The sequence below is a fragment of the Tachysurus vachellii genome, chromosome 15, assembly GCF_030014155.1.
Source record: "Tachysurus vachellii isolate PV-2020 chromosome 15, HZAU_Pvac_v1, whole genome shotgun sequence".
Lineage (NCBI taxonomy): Eukaryota > Metazoa > Chordata > Actinopteri > Siluriformes > Bagridae > Tachysurus > Tachysurus vachellii.
In genome coordinates, this window is record NC_083474.1 from 14,032,778 (window position 1) to 14,046,579 (window position 13,802).

General features: G+C 37.5%; 1 protein-coding gene across 1 annotated transcript in view; it reads right to left on the reverse strand.

Annotated features, from left to right (window-relative positions):
* gbe1b (glucan (1,4-alpha-), branching enzyme 1b) overlaps positions 1 to 13,802 on the reverse strand; it is a 96,579-nt gene that overhangs the window by 48,083 nt on the left and 34,694 nt on the right. The window contains exons 8-10 of the mRNA XM_060887981.1: positions 9,468 to 9,583; positions 8,983 to 9,110; positions 5,636 to 5,734 (exon numbers count right to left, since the gene is read on the reverse strand). Coding sequence (XP_060743964.1) covers positions 5,636 to 5,734; positions 8,983 to 9,110; positions 9,468 to 9,583 — 343 coding nt within the window. The remainder of the gene's footprint in view (positions 1 to 5,635; positions 5,735 to 8,982; positions 9,111 to 9,467; positions 9,584 to 13,802) is intronic.

The window sequence follows — 13,802 nt, forward strand, 5'->3', positions numbered from 1 at the left end:
AGAGTTTCAGATGGAGAATCAGAACCCCTGGTGACTAGCCGAGAAAAGCCTGAATGGGAGAAGTCTCTATGTCTTTATCTCCTGCTGCTATACACCACCCTCATCTCCACCAATTAACATAACACACAGATTGAATTACACTTCCTGTTGTGTGGGAACCCTATCCTATTGACATAAAACAGAGACATATTAAAATTTATAATAATATTAAAATTGATTAGACCGAGACAGCGCTATAGACAGAGGTGACTTATATACAGAGCTGCTCCGCAGGACCAAGAGACAACGTTTCCCTTCTTCCCGTCCTTGGTAATACACCTCATTCCAGTCTCCAGCTAATTATTTCTATTACATTTCAATCTACCAGAGCTGCAGGGAAGGGCGCTTGCTAAATTAGAGGGCTTTTGTAACATTATCCATTAGAAGCAATAGAATTTCGGAGTGGTAATCAGATACAATCTGGCCAAACTTGTGCTGCATGCCTGATCGGCTTGTCCTAATAGAACATCTTAATTTCACACAGGATGAGAGGAACAAGCATTACTCTGGTAGGGACAGAAGTCTGATTAATCAGGAAAGGTTATGTGTGTGTGTTTGTGTGCGCGCATCAAACAAATACACACAATACAAACTTCACAAAATACAATATAACTTCACACCCACTGCACAAACTTTGCACACAAAAGTATATTCATTCTCATTTTACTTATATAATCATGTCATTGTGCTCACATGTCAAATGTGACTGATATTTTCATTTTTTCCTCTATATTTTGTCTATACCTTGAACAGCCTTCCACTTTATTGTACAGTGAATTGAATTTATTCATGCATTTATTATTATTTTATTTTTGTGTATTATCTTATTTTTTAAATTATGATTGGATAATTATTGGGCAGCACGATGTTGCAGTCATGATACTCAGGTTACTGACTGTGAGAGTTTCACATGTTCTTCACAATGGTTTACTGAAGGTTCTCCGGTTTCCTCTCACTTCCCATAAAAACACGTTTAGTTAAACTGTAAGTTCTCTAAATTCTGAGTGTGTGACATCAGAAAGTGACAAGTTCATACATTTACAAAGTTAAAAATCTCCTCTGCTGGACCTGTCAATCATCACACATAAAGATGATCGGAATCTCTCTCCTTATTAAATCTGGACTTAAAACCCACCAGTTGTCCCAAGAGTTCAATATAACTGCAACTTTTTTTTTACTTTTGTGCTTGTTGTTTTTGCTTATATATCTCTATCTATCTATACTTTGTCTGATCTGCATTTTTATATCGTAATGCAATTTGTCCATTGTTAAAAGTGTTATCCAAATAAAAGTAAATGAAATTAATCTTTCCAGGCTTTTTCTTTTCTTTTTTTTCCGAACTTATTTACCGTTAATTTAAGTTTGTAGTCTAACAAACTCTACTTTGTATTCATTTTGAGATCACACGACACTTTAACTCCACACAATTATGCACATTCAAATAATGGCTGACCAGAACTCATTTTTAAAGCAATGGGGTAAACTACTTTTCTTGACATACATGATATACATTATACATGACGTATAACATCAATTCATTCTATTTTAGTTCCAGGTTGTAACACTACAAAATGTTTAAGGTGGGATGAATATTAAAGAAAGGCACTCTATATTCATTATATAACAGATCAATTATTTCGGTGTCTGTAATAATTTTGGTCCTGTCTGCAAATAATTAATTCATGCTTTCATAAAATACACTCTATCTTTGAAAGTTTGAAAGTTTTCTTTGTTCCCTTGTGACATGGGCAAGTTTACTGTGCTTCTATAACTAAAACCTTTCCAAACTATGTCAAAACATACACAAGCTCACAAGAGAGATATTGCACATAAACACACACAAACACACATAAACACACATAAACACACACAAATAAACACACACACACACACACATACACCAAAACGTTGGCCGTCTTAGTGCACTGGCCCGCAATGTCTCTTAGGTACCCGAAACAGAATAAAATCGATAGCAGCGTCGGATGAAAGGCCTTAAATAAATATTGCATGCTGGGCAACTTTGTATGGAGAAGTAAATGTAGAAAAAAGGGTGTGGGGGTAAAAATGCGGGCTAGACCAGGCTCTTGGAACTAGCTACTGTAGCGAAGCGGATGGGCTGGTGCACTGAGGGAGCGGCAAAGAGATGGCTAGCAGTGCGTAGCTGAGGAAGAGGTCATCTGCAATGAAAGATCTACCTGCTGCTTCATCCAGGGAAAAAAGTCTTGTACTTTGATTAGGTTTGGTTAGTAATGCATGTCTGTCATCCACCAGAGACTTGTGCTCTCAAGAGAGGGAAATCCTGGTCTATATGTATCACGTAAATTAAGACTACAATCTTTTTTTTTTTTACCCAACAATAAGGACATAATAAGCGCTTTAAAGCCCATATTGCTGCAAATAGCACTTTATTTTCCAGTATGGTAACTATGGCAACGTGTTATATTGGTAGTATGCCTGGACACAGCATTTTCTTTAAAAGTCAATATAGAATAATTCTAGCATTTTCCCTCTACTTACTCACTATATTTAGCCACAATTGCATGTATTTACTTAAGCATCCATTTATATTTACAATTATTATGTCACTTCTTACCATTAAGTTCCAAAGTTTGCATGCTACTTTTCACGTTACTATGTACATAACCAGTATTCATCAAGTACTACTGTACAAAACACAGTACAGTACATTTTACATTTCCAACATACCTATTAAATACCTATTAAATGTTGAAACAGAGAGATGAAATTGTACCAGGAAAAAGGATAAAAGGGAAAGTGACGTGACATACAGCTAAGTATGGTAACCCATACTCAGAATTTGTTCACTGCGTTTAACCCATCCAAAGTGCACACACACAGCAGTGAACACACACACACCGTGAACACACACCCGGAGCAGTGGACAGCCATTTATGCTTCGGTGCCCGGGGAGCAGTTGGTGGGTTTGGTGCCTTGCTCAAGGGCACCTCAGTCGTGTTGCCGGCCCGAGACTGGAACCCAGAACCTTAGGGTTAGGAGTCAATCTCTCTAACCATTAGGCCACGACTTCCCCCAAATGGTACGTATAAATTTTCCACCAAATGGTACGTATCAATTTTCAGTATCAAAAATCATTCTCTTTAGTGTTTCAAAAATAAAGATTGTTAAAAAAACAATAAGCAATCTGCAAATGGTGCAAAGAAGCATCTAAAGTAAGAAAAGTTACAATTACAAATAACACTCCTAGTGTTGCCTTGGTGTAAGTGTGAATGACAGTAACACAGCAAAACACATGAACAAACAACAAGAGCAAATAAAACAACCTCAACAAAACCTTTCCGATTAGTTGTGCATGTAGCTATGTTGCTGTGTTTGTGGTTTTGCTTTTGTCCTTCTGTTTCTAGAAGCCTTTTTTTGCCTTTTTTTAATGAGCTTTGCACATACAGTACAGGCCATTATAAAAAGACAAGATTATACACAGCTATTTCAAAGCCTCTACACATTTACACCACAAACACATTCATGCACAAAACTACTGATATGAATGATAGGGATTTGTAAAGATACAGTACAGTAAATTTCCTTGACATTTGGAAGAAAATGGGAGGTCATCATTTGACAGTAATTGCATACAAATCTCTTAAGGTTTGCTTTTAGACATCTTGGGTTTTTCTAATTACAAGTCTACCCAAAAGCATCCTTGCTGCAAAGAAGAAAAAAAGTACAGGAAACGTGACATAGCTGTTAATTTAATCGTTTTTTCCCCCATTGTAATTAGCCATAGATTTTCTGAAAAGGATGCAGGAGAAGGACAAGTATCCACTTATTACTGTCAAACACTAACACATCATCATTCTTACTTCAATACGTTCAAGGAGCTGTCAAAGGAATATCAGGGACTGGTTATAAAATATTTAAATATTAATTTTGAGTTGATGGACCAGCCTGTTTCAGAATAATTATGGATAAGAAATGTGGACAAAAACAAAACAAAGACACAAACAATTCACTTCAATTCAATTTTAGTTGGTTGTTTAGCACTTTTAACAATGGACGCTGTTTTAATGCAGCTTTACAGAATCTAAGAAATATTTCAAGGTTTAATATTAGACTAATATTAATATTTATATTTATTCCTAATGAGAAAGCCTGAGGTGATGGTGGCAAGGAAAAACTCCCTGAGATGATATGAGGAAGAAACCTTGAAAGGAAACAGACTCAGAAACTCATCCTAATCTGGGTGACACCAAAGAGTGTGATTATAAATCATTATAAACACCAGAGTGTGATTATAAATCATTATAAACCCCAGAGAGTGTGATTATAAATCATTATAAACACCAGAGTGTGATTATAACTCATTATAAACACCAGAGTGTGATTATAAATCATTATAAACACCAGAGTGTAATTATAAATCATTATAAACTCCAGAGTGTAATTATAAATCATTATAAACCCCAGAGAGTGTGATTATAAATCAATAAAAACCCCAGAGAGTGTGATTATAAATCATTATAAACACAAGAGAGTGTGATTATAAATCATTATAAACACCAGAGAGTGTGAGTGATCAGGCAAATTGTCCTGGATATGCATGAAATAATAAATGTGCATATTTGTAGACAGAGACAGACAGACCAACAGACCGAAAGAAAGAAAGAAAGAAAGAAAGAAAGAAAGAAAGAAAGAAAGAAAGGAACAAAGGAACAAAGGAACAAAGGAAAAGAAAGAAAGACAGGATGTATGGAAGGAAGGAAGAGAGGATAGAAGGAAGGAAGGAAGGAAGGAAGGAAGGAAGATAGGAAGGAAGGAGGGAAGGAAGAACACATGACATTTAATCAACATATCAAAACATAAATAACTTGAAAATTAGGATTAAATTAAAACAAAAAAGAAGGGACTAAGCTGATGATACTGTATGATGCCTGGTGGTCTATATAAAAATAAGAAATGGGGTTTGATGCTTGCACCAACACATATGAAGAAGTAAAAGATGGCACATTCCCAACATTAGAGAATTTGGAGACTTTGTACAACTAAACTTGAAAACCCTTGCACTGACTCACAATCTTAAGAGTAAAACATCTACACAATGAATGCCAACTGCATCATGGTCAGTGATTCTATCTGATGGGAAATCACAATCTTTTGTTTCAGAATTCACTTAATCATGTAGTGTTGAAGAATCAGAAATATTTTACTGGATTAGGCAGAAATACTCAGATATACTCTGGCCTCCAGGACAGACACCTTTGTATGATATAGTTGCTAAGATTTTACCTTTCCAGGACATGCCCACTTCTGTGATTGTGACTTACAGTATGTGACTTATGTTTTCTCCATTCCAAAATTAATAGTTTAACTTATATCTTGTACAAAGAAAAGTTGGCTCACTGAAGGAAATTATATCATTGCTTATGAAATATAATAGAGCTTAATGACAGTCGATCGTCTAGTTCGGAGCATTGCCTTTCTGTTAAGAACATTTAAGGACATTTTTAAATGCAATGATATTTAAGAAAATGCATCAGCTGGTTGGTAACATTCCAGATAAATATTATAATCTACAAGCACTGTTATAATCACATGAGATTTTAAACGAAATCAAACTCACCTGGATCCACTTGTCAGGAATAGCCATGGCCAGCCTGTAGTCAAAGCCACAGCCTCCCTCCTGAACAGGTCGACAGAGCATGGGCATTCCGGACACGTCCTAAAAACAGAAAATCAAATGAAATTTATAAAAAAAAATTCTGCCATAATGATTTCTGACATCTGAAATGTTATATTTAGCCTCCAGCTAAGAGTAGGTTGTAAGGACTTTTATTTGGTTCTTAGCTTTTGTTTATTTTAATATCTTTCCTTATTTTTCATTTCATATACTGTATACTGTATACCACTGATTCTTCTGCTTTACTTATTCAGTTACAAGCTCTCTTCTCACCGAGATTTACTAATTTATTAAGCTACAAATGGTTGCATATTGTGGATTTCTACTGCTTGTTGTTTCTCTATGGTTCACTTGACTGGTTGGTGTATGGCTAAGTGGCTTGGCTAACATAGCAGGGTGAGAGGTTTCATGTTCATAAATGAGGCTTCCCATGGTTTCTACTGGATGCCTACTCTTTGCCCCCTTTTTTGTTTGTTCTTTTTTGTTATTTTTTCGGATGATTTGGGCTATGGTGTACACCAAAAATACAAAAAAATGTTGCAGGAGCAGGCAGATTTTCACTTCCATGCAGGCTGGACCAGTGTTTGGATAGAAGCTTACAGGCTGTAATGGCCTCATTTATTACCCTAAGAACACATTGGGTGCTTGAGTAATTTGGATATATTTTGGGGAACAGAACAAACTGAGTTTGCTAGAAAATATTTGGAGCATGAACAACCAAATGCGATACTGTAACTGATCAAACGTTCTACGTGTAACTGATCAAAAGAGACTGGTAGGGTTGGTCAAGAGAGTCTGAGTAAAGAGTTTGTATATAACTGAACAACTCCAAATTCTGTTGCTTATGTTCTTGTCCTTACTTTCTGGCTACCTTTATGACATGGTCATCACTTGGCATCACCTGATGCTTTTTATAAATCCACTGCTCCACCAGATCTTACTGTTCATCATAGCTCATCATATTCCATATACTGTCCCAGTCATCTCTACAAATGGATAAAGTTAGCAAATCATCAATTCTAGCACTATAGAGGGAATTCATTACCGTGCCTTTCATCCTTAGCCCTGCTGTGTCTATTATGAAAAAAGCCTTAAATGTAAACCATTTTGAACCTGCTACTGAAACTTTAATCAGTGTACTATATCTGAGGACAGCCTCATTAAAGCTATTGCTTGCTTTCTCATTCCTTAACGTTGTATGAATTCTGAAACCTCCTGCCGCAATATCAGCGTTTTCCAGCGCCATTTCTTTGTTAATCTTTAAATCTCCGGCTCAGCTCAACTCAGTCTTCATCATGTTCTTTATTTCTGATATACTTTATTTGACCAGGTGGTCCCTCTGAAAGCGAGACCTGCTTGCACAGTGCTTTTAAAAAGTCTGCACTTTTAAATCACTGAATGACATCTTGAGTAAATTTATAGGGAATCTGGCTTCAGAAGCTTATTCCGAGCAGCTGTTGATTATACACCTGTTCATTATTTATTACCTCTTGTTTTAATGGTTGTTACTGGCTGTAACTTTCTTATTTCATCATCTCTCTATAGATTCTTTCTGCTTAGATTTTTCAAGACAAATGTAATGAAGTATATTAGCAGTACCCCTCACTCCTGCTCCATTCAGCACTTATATTTTATAATATCCTTCTAAACAGACCTCTGTCTGTCTTTTCTCTCATCGTCTGTAATCTGATTTCTGAGCTTAGACACAAATCTAATTCATCCATCTGCCTGTTTGATCTTGCTTCTGCCTCTTCTATTAGCAAGTATTTTCAGACATCTGTGCTCTTATTCTGTACTCTGCCTCATTATCAAGCCAGTTGGTTATGATTATGTTCCTACCACTGAGAAAAGTGCTAAACCTGAAGCATTATTGATCTATTTCCTAACTCTTCTTCACACCCAAATTGTTAAAAATGTCTGTAGCCTCTTAACTCTAATCTTTCTTCATCAATAACAATCATTATGATCCATTTCAACAGGGTTTTGTAGACTTCAAGGAACAAAGACAACACTTTTCTTTGCCTTAAATGACCTCTTCAGTTTCATTATTACTGTAATTTTTCTTAGTTTTTAACAACAGTTTTCTCTTTCCCTATTATTTTTAGTACTGTTGACATCAATACTGCTTTTGTGTTATTTAATGCTACATTACTAAACAATATCACCTTCATGTCCTGAATAAGTACAGCAAGGTATACCACAAAGATCAGTTCTTGGTCCAACCTTTTCCATTAATCAGGTTTCAATGCAAAATTATAAAATTCCCCACAACATATTTTCAGTTATGTTAGTAATCCACACATTTGTATGTGTAGCAAATCTACCACTTCCCTGCCACTCCCTACCTTTATGTCATCTATTAAGTGGATGAACCTTTCCTCATGCTGAACTTTGTTTTTGCTTTCTTAACATACCAGCTTAGTTACTTCACCTCTTTCTCGATGCATTTAAAATTAAGCAGCGAAAATTCCAAAAACCAATCACACTTACAGTATATTCTGTATTTTTTTTATTTAGGATCTATGAATCTAGAGACACCTATGTAGCCAAGTTTCTCCAACAATAAACCATCTATACTTTTTTCCCTTAATTCATAGTGGACGTTTTTACAGCAGATCTTTCAGCATGAAGTCATCAAGCTTGCTCTGCCAACTCATCCTTTGATTAGTGGTGAAGCAAACTGTGCAGCAAGCTTGGGTATAAGACAGATACATCACAAATGAACCAATTTACTATTATATACAGTACATAACAACAAGAATAATAACAACTACAGCAATTATCATTGTTACCGTGTTATTATTATCATTATTGTTAGTTTCTAAAGCACTAGGATTATGCTAAACTATCAGAACCAACATTTTATACACACAAATAAAAAACAAACAAACCTAATTTAGTTGGATTTATAAACAAAGCTGAGTTACTACTGTATCTCAACAAGTTATTGTTCTCTAATTAAAAAAGCGAGAAGTGAGTCAAATGAGCAAGTGTTTTCTTAGATAGTAAGACGCCGCCACTGAGCACTAATTTAATGCGCTCTGCTTGTTTGACTCTGTAGGTTAATTCTTTCTTTGTGGACATAGACTAATATAGCTCTGCTGACAGGAAGGGTAGTGAACCGAGAAGAGAAGCATTGTTGGGATGTAGGATGATAGCACTGTTTCCTGTGAGGAGTAATGAGGAGAAAGAAATAGCACCACTGCACTACAAGAACTAGTATACTGTACATTCTGTAAATAAGAATAAATTTAACGCAAACACTGGCACACACAATAAAACCACCATACCTCAGCTATAGTTATGCAGTCTTCATACAGGGTGTGTAGAATATGGTTGGCTAGCATGAGGTAGACTAGTGAGTCCTCATCAACATGGAGCCCAAAATACTCTGAATATGAGCCTGAAAATCCTGAACCTTAGTATAAAAGAATTTAAAAATAAGATACAAAAAGATTGGCAAGTACATTTAGTTTCGCATAGCTCATATACAGCACTTATTAGATTGATAGACCTAAATTAAATATTTTACCCATAAAATACATTTTAATTATTTAATTTTTTTATGCTACCATATGTTATCAAATTTTCCAATTTCTCTTTAAGTTGCCAGTGATTTGAAGGAAAAACAGCACAGAACAGGAAAAAAGAAATTCTTTGCTTTAGAGATTATTCTTCACTAGCTATTTCAATTAATTTTATATAATTTTAGCATAATTGGTACATGTATACAATATTACTTGGTAACAATTAAAGGAAACAAGGCTTTACATACCGACACCATGATGATGGTAGAGCATGGAGGTAATTCCATCAAACCTAAATCCATCAAAACGGTACTCCTCCAGCCACCAGCGCAGGTTTGACAAGAGAAAACGCAGCACCTCCCAGCTGAAAGACAGACAGACAGACAGACAGACAGACAGGCAGATTTTAAAGTTATAAGGATCCATTTTGGTGAAAAAAACGTGTGTCTAAATATTCTGAACCAGGTATTCAAGGCTCATGTTTTTGTATGAGCAATTGCAGAACTGACTCTCAAAATGATTGGCACTGTAAGTCATGCAACATTTCACCTTTTGAGACCTACTGAAAAGGATAGTCATGGAAGGCTCATATTCTGGTTAAAGAAAGCAGAGTTCCTGGCAATGCAATCAATAGGACTGATATCTTTAACTTTTCATTCACTGCATTCCTTTGATTCCATTTTTATTTTGTTCTAACATTTTTATAGAATGCTTGTCTAAAAATTACCCTTGCTTTGTTGTGAATTTCATTGTCATGGTTGCTGAGCCATGCTGAGGTAACACTGCACACTGAGTTCTGGAAACAAACCTCACTGCTGCTGAAAACATCCCCACAACATGATGCTACTGCCACCAAAGAAAATGAATGAGCCAAGTGGTGACTGGTGATTGGTTTTCTCTAGATATAGACTACATCAGGTTACATCAGTCCTGAGTGTCATTCAGGTAAGTTCAGTTGAGCAATTGTGCACCTTTTACCAAGGTGTGACTTCCAGTTGTCACTCTACCATAAAGACCTGGCTGGTCTATAGATCAGGTCTGGGCAGGATGAAAAAAATAACCAAAAAACTATCAAACCAAAAGATTTGCTTCGTTTGGCTGGTTGGCTAGCCCTGTTCAAAATGACCTGGCACCTTCAACGCTGGCAAACTCTTTGGTACCCTTCTCTAGACTCTAATGTTTTCAGTGGAAAAATAAGATCTTTTCCTGCTTGTAAAATCTTTATAGTGAATGCAGAAATGAACATTCTGGTGAGCTACAAAATCAATTATCTCAATCATGAGGTTTAGCAGAGAGGAGAGAAAAAAAATCCATATGCTGTGTTGGATGGATCCTGATGGTGAATACTTGTGACTAACCATTTTGAGAATCCTGCACACCTTCATTCTCCATGAGTAAGCCCTGTGTAATGGGCATGTTGCCATAGAAACGCTGCTAAAATGTGATGGCTATAGTCCTTGACTGTTATGCATGTTGCACATAAAATAGGTTAAAGTATCTCATCCATATAAGCACAGCAAATTAAAGGGTCCTTAATGTATCTCGTCTGTAAATTGTGACCATTTTAAGTCTAAATGCTGTCCTTGACTTTTCATTTTAAAGCATGCCAGCAACGATTTAATGCTAAACATATGAAGTCTGTTTCTGCATCTCCTAAAATGTGTTCAACGCTGTGTGATCGCAAACCCTTTTCAAAAAAAAGATCGACAAAGGTGCCAGGGACCAGAATGTGATAAAATATTACAATGCAGCATCTTTTCAATTATCTGACACTCACCATCCCACCTGCAAGTCTGCAGCGCTATTGTCAGGGATCAGATAACATTAATACAATATCAGGTGCCCCAAACTATCATCTAGAGTCATGTGATGCATCGTCGCCTCAGCACACAGCACACTCAGCATTCTCTGATTTGCTGAGCTAGTCAGGTACATTCATGTATGTTAAATCAAATATATGGATACAAGTATACTGGAAAAGTGCAAACCCTTCCCTCCACCCATCTACATGTACAGACAGACACAGACACACACTCCTCTCAGTGCAGTTGTGCTTTCCACAATCGGTCCTGCATTGGGGGGTAGAGTGGTGCTGGGAGAGATTGCCGTTTGTTAAAACTGCTGATGTAGATATCCCTGGTTTGCTTTTATAAAAGAAGGTGTGAACTGCGAGTTCCCATTCCCCCAGCGAGGGGCCTGAAGTGATCCGATAAGCGTGGAGCTGAAGCGGCCACCGGCCGGTGTGTGATGAATAGATTAGCTTCTGTCTGACACCACACAAAGAGCCGGCGCACACCGTGTTCTCAAGAGAGTGAGGGAATAGCTACGGTGAGCAGTGGACCCGTTACAAAACCACACCACTGCATTACAGCCTAAAGCATGGCTATTAATCAATAGAGCAGCTTTCTGTGGAGAGCAAGTGGCCCTCTTAAAGGCTGAGAAACCATGAATGGTATTATTTTACTTCCAAAAACTGATTGCCATTAAATACTTCTATTTTTACCAGAAACATGGGTTGCTAAATCCCAGCTTTTTATTGGCAGTGTGAATTTAGTTAAGCCTTAACTATTGTGGATTTTTGTGGAATCAAGATCTACAGCACCATATAGAAGAAAAATACACAGAAGTGACAAAAAGCCTATCAGTGACAGTTGTGACTGGTAATTAAATACCTCATAGATTTTATGTGCACCGGTGCAATTTCTCAGGCCAATTTGCTGACAGATCCATAACATGCCATCAACAACACAAGACAGAGTGCATGTGAAATGCAGTAGCAGCTGTAAAGAACACAAATGAGGTGGATTATTTATTCTATCATCCGTTTTTTTCATGCCTTTGGAGGAGAAACTTTTAATAGATGAAGACGTATACAGTACACCATCTAATCAAAGCACACAAAAGTAGAGATGTAAAGTATAGGTGCAAAAAGCGCTAGAAAAAAGTTTACGTACAGGAGCAAGGTCCTTCCTGTTCAGATGCTGGGAACTTTTAGATATTTTTCCTTTTGATGTTTTCTGTACCTTGCCTGGATGCTCTGTCGATAGAAATCCTCTAGGCTCTCTCAGCCTTTGACACTGTTCATGGCCTACAAAGCACCTGATACCTTTGTACACTGGCCAGCAGCTTCAGAATCTGTAAAGCTGCAGTTTGATTGGCTCTCTGCGCTTTTATGTCTGAACACCAAGGAAAAAAAAATAACTTTCAAAAGACATCATGTGTTTGAAAGTATAATAATTATGTCAAAAGTGTGTAATAATTGGCAATGTTTAAGAACAAAATCTTGAGGTCTGACTTTTAAGATAAATCTGTTTAATGGAAAAGGAAGCAATGCAAAGAGCTCGGAAGTGAAACAATCAGAAATTCTATTGTAAAAACTGACTGCTGTATACAGTACGTGGAACAATAAAATGCCAACAGATGTAACTAACATACTTCACAGCGGTAAAACATTTGTCAGGCAAGGTTCTGAAGCTTGCAAAGAAATATATGTAATACACAATCTTGTCTCTCACCATTTTTGTGACCTACTGAGTCAAAGAAATGATTGGAGCAAGTTTTTTTTATTTTTTATTTTATTGTGTCAAAGGCTGCAGTAAGGTCTTACAGAACGAGGATAAAAGCACCGTAGTCTGTTGAGAGCAGACCATTAGTGACAGATGCTGTCTCAATGCTAGGTAGATGACAGAAATCAGATTACAAAGGCTCAAAGAGGTTGTTTCAGGTAAGGTAACTCCGTCACTGGGTGGCCACCACTCTATTTTCTAGCATTTTTTTTCTTTTTTTCGAATGGGAGGTTAGAAGTGTTCAAGAACCTTAAGAATTGCTGTCACTACAACAATTTTGGGGCAGAGGCACAAAACCTGATTCAAGGAACTTACTGATGAGGTGGAAATTGGTGCACAGAATAATAGATGAGCAGGTGTTAATGATGGAGTTTGGGTCAAGATGAAGCTGGCTGGTGCAGGAAGTAGATTTAGTAATGAATCTGTATCAGAGAGTACAAAGAGATTCAAGGGCCACTCAGAGCAGCAGAGTAAATAGGAAATGAGGGAATAAATGTTGGTAGACTGCACTAATTTTATCATTAAAGAAATGATGGAAAAAGCTTCAGAGTGGGTCAGCCAGTGAGAGGCAGGTTAGAGAGCTCAATCTGCCTCTGTTGATAAGGGAGGAATAAGAAGAGACAGGAGAAGCATTATTGTATTACTTAAATGCAAATGGTTGTGGTAGATCGATCGCAGCACAGGCACTGAGGCTGACTGACTGTCACATAGTCACACACACAGGTACTATCTTACACTCACACACACACACGCCCTCACACACACGCCCTCACTCACACGCCCTCTCTCACACGCCCTCTCTCACACGCCCTCTCTCACACGCCCTCTCTCACACGCCCTCTCTCACACGCCCTCTCTCACACGCCCTCTCTCACACGCCCTCACACACACGCCCTCACACACACGCCCTCACACACACGCCCTCACACACACGCCCTCACACACACGCCCTCACACACACGCCCTCACACACACGCCCTCACACACACGCCCTCTCACACACGCCCTCTCACACAC